The following is a 7,807-nucleotide window of genomic DNA, read 5'->3' as shown; positions in this document are numbered from 1 at the left end:
GTAGTTTCTCTACAATTATTTAAGATCACAAAAGCTTAAAAGAATGAAACACCTGAAGTGCCAGTTTGGCTTTACCCTTTGGGCATAGCTTTTTTACTCCNCAACCTGGAAGTACACGGCTTCTGATCCACAGCTTCAGGATTATTTGACTGAGTCAGGCTGAAAGCAACAGAGAATAAGATGCTGGGGTAAATAACCCAGGGTTTGTGTGAACAGTAACACACTGTAGCTCCAATATGATTTGCTAGTGTTACACTAAAAACTGACAAAATGTACATGTGATGACGTAAAAGGAGGGAAATACTTAGTTTATTTATATGGGATGGAGTAATAGAGTTGATAATGGATTAGATACAGAKGCTTTGTAGAAATGAAATAAGGAACTGAGAGAAAACACATTTCTGCTTGTACATCACCAGCATGTCTAAATGCAGAGTCTGAAGAAGCGGAAACTCATTTAAATAACCTAGAGGATGTAGCGCTCATGTTGTTGTTCTTTTTTAACTGAGCTGCCTTTCCCCCTAATTTCATCTTTTCTATTTATCAGTAATAGAAAAATATTTTAGCATGTAACAAGATCTTGTGAGACATATTTAAAAGACATTTCTATATAATTCTGTAGTTTCTCTACAATTATTTAAGATCACAAAAGCTTAAAAGAATGAAACACCTGAAGTGCCAGTTTGGCTTTACCCTTTGGGCATAGCTTTTTTACTCCTCACATTCAGTCACACTGGAGTAAACCCAAAAATATCTAATGGACTGCCAAAATCTGTGCAAACAGTGATGTTTATGAGTGTGAAAAGCCTTCTGGCTTTTCCTTTGGTGTAAACAGCAGATTAAATCTGCCTCAGCTGTTCAGGCTGAAAATGTCTTTTTCCTTCTGACTGATGGGCAAAAATGCTAGTCTAAATATTTATCTGTCACAGACTAACATTTGTTTAAAATCTACATGGTTTTACTGCACGGGGCAATCTGAAGTTTACATATAGTCACCTTCAGCATGGATATGTTGTAGTTCATTTCAATTGGTAATAGATCAGGACTTTCAGTTGAATGTTAAAACTGGTTTTGGGACAAAACCAGTCTGATATGTTTTTGGAGAATGATCCTATAGGAACACCCTTTCTGGCACTTTATTTATCTGTTTAAGATATCATTATCTTGCTGGTTTGACAATGGATAAAGCGGACTAATGTTAAGCATCTGGAATGAGTTTTGTCATTTCTCTTTCATGCACAATAATGCAATAATGACAGGTGCTAACCGACAGATTTTAAGTGACTTGTCCCTCTGCTTTTGTCCCTCTGCTTTGCAGGATGCAAAACAGAATGGGACGAGATTGGATGCTGGCTGAGGGCCGAAGCTGGGCAAGTTGTCAATTTATCTTGCTCTGAGGTCTTCCAGCATTTCTCCAGCAATCAAGGTTGGTTTGCATAGCTCATCAAATGCTCAACCTCATTAAAATAAAAATAAACGAAACACTTGTACTCAACATCTAATCAGTGCAGTTGTTAAGATGAGGAATACTGTGTTGGAGACCTGTTCTTGTGCACAATATCTTTGCTGCTAAGMTTAATTATATAGAACATAACCAAAGTGCTAATGCAAAGTGAGGATAGTAACGGAAAAACATAGTATGAATTATTCATGCATGTTTGCTGGCATGAACACACACTGCCCTGGGGTGTTTCTGATGGGAAGAGTTTGAAATCTTGTCATATAGTTTTAGTTAATACAATACAATTCTTGTCTTTTGTGATTGAGAGTAAAACTGTTTGGCAAAAAATGTTACTGCTTTCCTTGTAGTATTGTTAATTAATGCTACATCTCATTAGATGTCGTAGTTAGTAACGCTCATTTGTCTTTTACCATCAATGAAACAGTGGACAACACTGAATTGTAGATCACCCAAACAAAGGATAATGAAGTTTTAAATATTTGGACTCCCGCTGATTCCATGTGCAGAAAGAATCAGAATTTGAAGAAGAATGATTTAGATGACTTTGAATGCGTCCTGTTGGCCAAATAGGCTGCTCTAAGTTTTTCTGAAACTGCTTGTCACTTGGATTTTCCACACAAAATCATTTAATTTTCTTCAGAAGTATGGGTCCACTCTCACTTGAATCAACAGTTCAGTCTGGTGTTAGTAGTGTGATGATGTGGAGAATATTTTCTAGTCCACACTTGWGCAGCAGTGAACATCTTAATCCACTTTCTGGATTAAGAGCACTTTTTGAATGCCATTCATTGAAGATTTATATCCTGAATGTAAAGGCAACAAATCTGCCGCGATTGTGGGATTCAATTATGCCAATTTGAATCAAAATGCATGCAGAACACTTCCAACACGTTCCAGTTTTACAGACAAAAGGATAACCATCACAAGTGTTTGATTAGTTTGTACTGGAATGAGTTGGATTGATCTAAATTTTATTTTGACAATACTGGTTTTTTACATAGTTGAATATGAATTTTATACACTTTTCTTCCCTGAAGATTGCAAATTGCTCCATACAAATAAAATTAACTCTGCATGAGGTCTTCCAATATGCATAAAAATCAATATGTTGGTTTTTGTGCATGTATATTTTCATGACTGATTATTTTTGCCAGTAATGATGTCAAAAATGAACATCTAACCAGAGTGTACATAGAATTTATCTTATTAAAACTGGGAGGGATGTATACAGATAATTAAAGCCAAAGACACAAGAGCCAGTCTTGCTGCACAGAATTATTATTTTTTTTTGTTACATATACTAAAATATCAGCAAGAGTTTTTGCTTGAAATCACAAATAACCTTTAACAGTCTGCATAAGATTAACGACCCAATCATGAGGAGCAGCTTCATTTGGACAAGTGAAACACAAAACTGTACTTTACATTGAATATAAAATTAAAATTGGGTTCACTGATATCTGATGAAAAATTTTCATGGAGTTTTTCTGCAGATGTGACCATAATTCAGGTACCATTCCACCCCCTCTCTATCTTTTCTTTACATCCTCGCTGTCTGCTCTTTTGTCAGGGTTTGTGTACAGAAATTGCACTGCTGATGGCTGGTCTGAAATGTATCCAACTTATGAAGACGCCTGTCATTTCAGTGATGACAGTGAGCCTGAATCTGAGGTACACACACACAGACTTTGTTGGAATCAGGCTTTCTCAACGCTCACCTTCTTTAGCTCGTACTTCTATCACAGAAATACTGCCAATGGATGACACTATTATTATTGTTGCATCTGTAGCAGGATTYTTTAAAGGGAAACTTACAGATCTGTTTAAAAGTGTCTGCCTCACRTCTTTCTTCAGTTTGATCTTGACCTTTCTTCTTCCAGACAAGTTACCTCCATACGTTCAGACAGGTCTACACTGTAGGGTACGCCACCTCACTCATCACTCTCCTGACAGCTATAGTGGTGTTTGCAGGTTTCAGGTAAGGGCACCACAGCACTGAATGAGTACGGATATGACAGAACTAAGAAAAGAAATACTGTGATCCTTGGTTACCTTACATTGTGGCTAATTTCTAAAACCTGAATTATCATCTCTCCTACACTRATACATTTTTTTTGCCCCCAACCTCTGAGTATATTGAAGAGTATTCATTTGCATAGACAGTATAAGAAGACCCTTGGTGTGTGACATTGTGTTGTGATGCACAGGAAGTTTCGCTGTACCAGAAACTACATCCACATCAACCTGTTTTCCTCATTCGTCTTGAGAGCCAGTGCTGTGTTCATTAAGGATGCGGTGCTGTTTGCAGATGAAACTCTCGACCACTGCTCYGTTTCTACGGTAAGCCTGCAAATTAGTCAAATGATTTTTTTTTCCATAATAACTTGGATTATAACAAGGTTTTAACAGCAAAAAGAGGGACAAAGATTTCTTCTTTTACAAAATAAAAAAAAACAACATTTTAATTTAAAAATAAATATGCCAACAGGGACGATTATGTGGTGGTTGAGAAGGAAAGCAACTATAGTGGAGTTAAAGCTCCACTGCTGTGGTTTAAATTGACACAGTTTTAAACTGTAATCCTATATAATTAATAAGTAAATCAATCACCATTTCACCAATAATATTAAACAGTATAATTAGATATTTGACCCAAATTCTTTATTTTTCCCATGGAATGGTCAGACATATACTATCAAAAAATTTACTAAAATGTATTCCCTTCAAAGAAAAATCACCTGGAGGTGTCACTTGAATCAAAGAGTAAATTTATTATTAATCAAACTAAGCTTTAGTTACTGATATTTACTGATAAGAAACAGAAGCAAAATCCTAGATTAATTCAAACAAAAAGCAAAACAAAGAACAAACATTAGTCTAATCCCTCTGGTGAGAATAAACATGGGTTTGACTAGAATAATCAATGACCGTTCTGTAGTTTATCATTTAACTGATTTAGACTAGGATCTGTTTCCCAATTTTTGACCATGTGTTGAAAATGTTTTGACCAATTGATATGAAGTGACCGTCCCGAGGAATGGGAACCAAGGACAGAAAAAATGGCAGACAGTTTTATCCCAGTGGACTTCTTGAGTTCTAGACTTTCACTTGGCAAATCAATCAATAACCAAATCCCTCCTGTCAGTCTCTTCTTCACCCTTCAGTCACACAAGCAGCAAGCTCCTGTACGTCACCTATTTCTCTCGATGTGGGGGAATATACAAGTATTGGCACAGAGTCATTTGAGTTGGCCTTGGGGAATAGCTTTGCAGAGAGCCAGCCTCAGTCTATCTCATTCAGCACAGGTGTTCAACTCTTTTGGCTCCGTTTGGTCTGCGGTGCCCATCAACAAAAAGAGAAATTGTTTCGGTGAAATCTCCCAGCATCAGAATGCAAAAAAACAGAATTTCTCTGTTTTTGAGATGGCAGGAATGGTAAGCAGACAGGACTTGAACAAGCAAACAGGAGATTTTCTAAATAGTGCGGGGCTATTATGAGTGTCTGCTGCTTGGCAGTTACAAAAGTTCCTCTCTTCTTCTGTAGTCTKTTCCAACGCAGGAGGGCCAAATCAGTGAATGAAACATGTGGTAGAAAAGTGTCAGAATTTTAATTGCTCTTCATCAAATAATAGATCTGTTATTCAAGCCCATCATTTTTCTCACAAATATAATACTTATAGAAGTTCACTTTAATATTCTTTGAGTTTAAAATATTTGTAAACTCACAGTGAAATACAAAAACGTGTCTGAAGTTTATTTAATTGTGGCGATAAAGTCTGAAATGTTGGAAGTCAAATAATAAAGTCAACACAGTGAGGAGCCTATAAGAACAGTGGGGTATTTTTTAATCCTACTGTTGTTTCTGTCATTTCATGGATTACAAATATGGATCAAAATAATGCTGGGTCTAGTTGAATTTGTTCTACTAACAAATACATTTCTACAAAAGTTAACTAGCTTGAAAGCAGAAACATCGATTCGGGATAGATACAAGCTCATCTGTAGTTCCTATAGATGGATGCTTTTAACTCTGTGTCTATTTTTATCCTCCAGGCTGGGTGTAAGTCAGCTGTGGCTTTTTTCCAGTTCAGCATCCTAGCCAATTACTTTTGGTTGCTGGTGGAGGGCATGTATCTGCAGACCCTGCTGGCCCTCACTTTCGTCTCTCAGAGGAAATACTTCTGGTGGTACATTCTCATTGGATGGGGTGAGTAAGAAAGGCAGCAGTCATCTGTACATGTCAAACTCATCACAGACTCATAGTTGTATGCATTGCTGCAGGGCACTGCTGTGTTAAACCTAATATCATCCACCCATAAATTTCATAACACAGGGTTACACTGCACATTTCCTGCTACCTTTAGCTTACTATATAAGCCAAAGGTCCTATTTTTTTCTGACTGAAAATAATCATTTGGGGCTGAAAACTTGCTTTTACATCAYRGARCWGTAAAATGTTAAAGCAACCCATGAAMAATATATTTGTTTGCAACAWTATGGTCATTTTGCTGGGAGAATTCGCAGGATATCCAATGAGCTTCCGACRATTCCTTCTTGGAGGTGTGGAGTCTGTAGAAGTTTTAAACTTTTCCCAATCGTTTAGTAACGTAWAATGATGAGCCAGTTTGATGAAGCTTACTGGAAATTGCCTGCTCTGTAAACAACTGTCCTCCACTTTAAAAAGAGAAGTGCTGAACAAGATGGCTGTTAAATGTTAATTCAATATTCAGAAGTGCGGCCAACATGGACTGACTGGCTTTGTTCACGTGTTGCTAAAACTACAGGCAGATTATGATTCTAAAACAACACAGAACATCAACATCATTTCACAACTTTACGTTATGGTTGCTGATTGACTCAATAGCAATGCTACTGAAGGAATCCACCTCAATGGGAGAAAGCTCAGATTGAGCTGTGAAGCGAGATTAGAATCAAGCAGAATGGTGCAGGAATGCAATGGCCAGGAAATTATGAGCCAATCAAAAGACTGCCTTGTTTAAAAGAAAACAAAAAAAACAACATGTTTCTGTGCCACATTTAAATAAAAACAGATTTTGTTATCTCATAAAAATCTAAGAAGAAGTTTTAGAAAATGTTAAAGTTTTATGTTTTTGACTTGGGTTGGCACACAGTTCTGACTCCTTSAGACTTATAATCTATTTTCAGATAATCATCTTCCTCAAAGCCTGCTGACAGGATGTTCTCACAGCGGCTGATTGCAGATACGATTGCGCTTCATGCAAAAGTTATTTCTTCCGTTTCTCTGAGCTTTTTACGCAGATTTAATGAGATTTCTTATTGTAGCATGTTATCCCAAACAAAACAACATCCTRTTTCTGAATTCATTCTTGCAGTCTTATGTTACCTCGTCCTATATTTACCTATTCTCAAACTTCCCGAGCCCCATTTGTTTAATTTGTTCTGCCACCAATATGCTGCAGTATTACTCAGCCACAGTAAAAGGGCAGCTACTGACTGGTTACTGTAGGGTTAACAGTAAAAAAAAAAAAAGGCAGACAGCTTGATATTTTTTCCCCCTTTTACTAAGAAGCTCTTAAAAGTTGGAGGCAACAGAAATGACAGCAGATAAAAAAAAGTTTCCGGGTCACATTGAGCTTGTTGTTCTTGTAATGTCAGTAATGAGTTAAGGCTATGTTCAGCTAGTGCTGCATACAAGCACTGCTTATGGGGTCTTTGTGTCAGGGATTCAACTGGAATCWGTGGTTAGAYGGGATGAAGTGCAGCAGCAGGATGGATCAGACCCTTGGKGTTGAACSTGCAGACCCTGTGTCGGTATAATYAAGGAATAGTTGGGTCGCCTGCATTCAGGGTGACACAATGCCTCCAACTCAGGAGGTTTTATAAGCAGCTTTAGTGAAATTGTTTGAAAAGCTCCACCGTGCCATGGCATTTCACAAACAAGCCAGTGTCTGCAAGACGCGAAGATTTGAGTTCAGGAGAGCGTCACCTGCTGCGACGGGAGATAAAGAAGAAACGCATTGTGCCTCTGTCCATCAAACCTTGTTGAGGATTAAACAAATTTCCTTCAACCTTGTCGGTGAAGGCTTAAGGGCCAAAAAAAAAAATTATTCTGCATTCTCTCTCCTATTAATTTTTGTGACCCCTTAGAGGAATCTCCTGAACTATAATCAGATCAAACGTTTCAAACATACACCAGTTATGAAAATACCTCCTAAGGTGATGTAAGATGTACAAGTGTACTTTATATTCAGGGATAACAGTGAATAAAAATGGATAAAGTATAACTGTGATGSGTTTCATAGTTGTATGAAAATGAATGTTAATCAAAATGAAAGATATTGCAAAAGTATTTTTTTTTACATCT

At 37.2% G+C, this 7,807-nt stretch overlaps 1 protein-coding gene across 1 annotated transcript in view; it reads left to right on the top strand.

The window, feature by feature from the left end:
- Nucleotides 1-1,188: 1,188 nt before the first annotated feature.
- The window catches only part of LOC103479894 (pituitary adenylate cyclase-activating polypeptide type I receptor-like), a 13,380-nt gene continuing 6,761 nt past the window's right edge, over nucleotides 1,189-7,807 (top strand). The window contains exons 1-5 of the mRNA XM_017309895.1: nucleotides 1,189-1,426; nucleotides 3,033-3,133; nucleotides 3,343-3,440; nucleotides 3,670-3,802; nucleotides 5,515-5,668. Coding sequence (XP_017165384.1) covers nucleotides 3,074-3,133; nucleotides 3,343-3,440; nucleotides 3,670-3,802; nucleotides 5,515-5,668 — 445 coding nt within the window. The 5' untranslated portion in view covers nucleotides 1,189-1,426; nucleotides 3,033-3,073. The remainder of the gene's footprint in view (nucleotides 1,427-3,032; nucleotides 3,134-3,342; nucleotides 3,441-3,669; nucleotides 3,803-5,514; nucleotides 5,669-7,807) is intronic.

Source organism: Poecilia reticulata, linkage group LG17 (genome assembly GCF_000633615.1).
Source record: "Poecilia reticulata strain Guanapo linkage group LG17, Guppy_female_1.0+MT, whole genome shotgun sequence".
NCBI lineage: Eukaryota > Metazoa > Chordata > Actinopteri > Cyprinodontiformes > Poeciliidae > Poecilia > Poecilia reticulata.
Note: the sequence above shows the minus strand (reverse complement) of the source record. Positions and strands in the feature narration are given on the sequence as shown.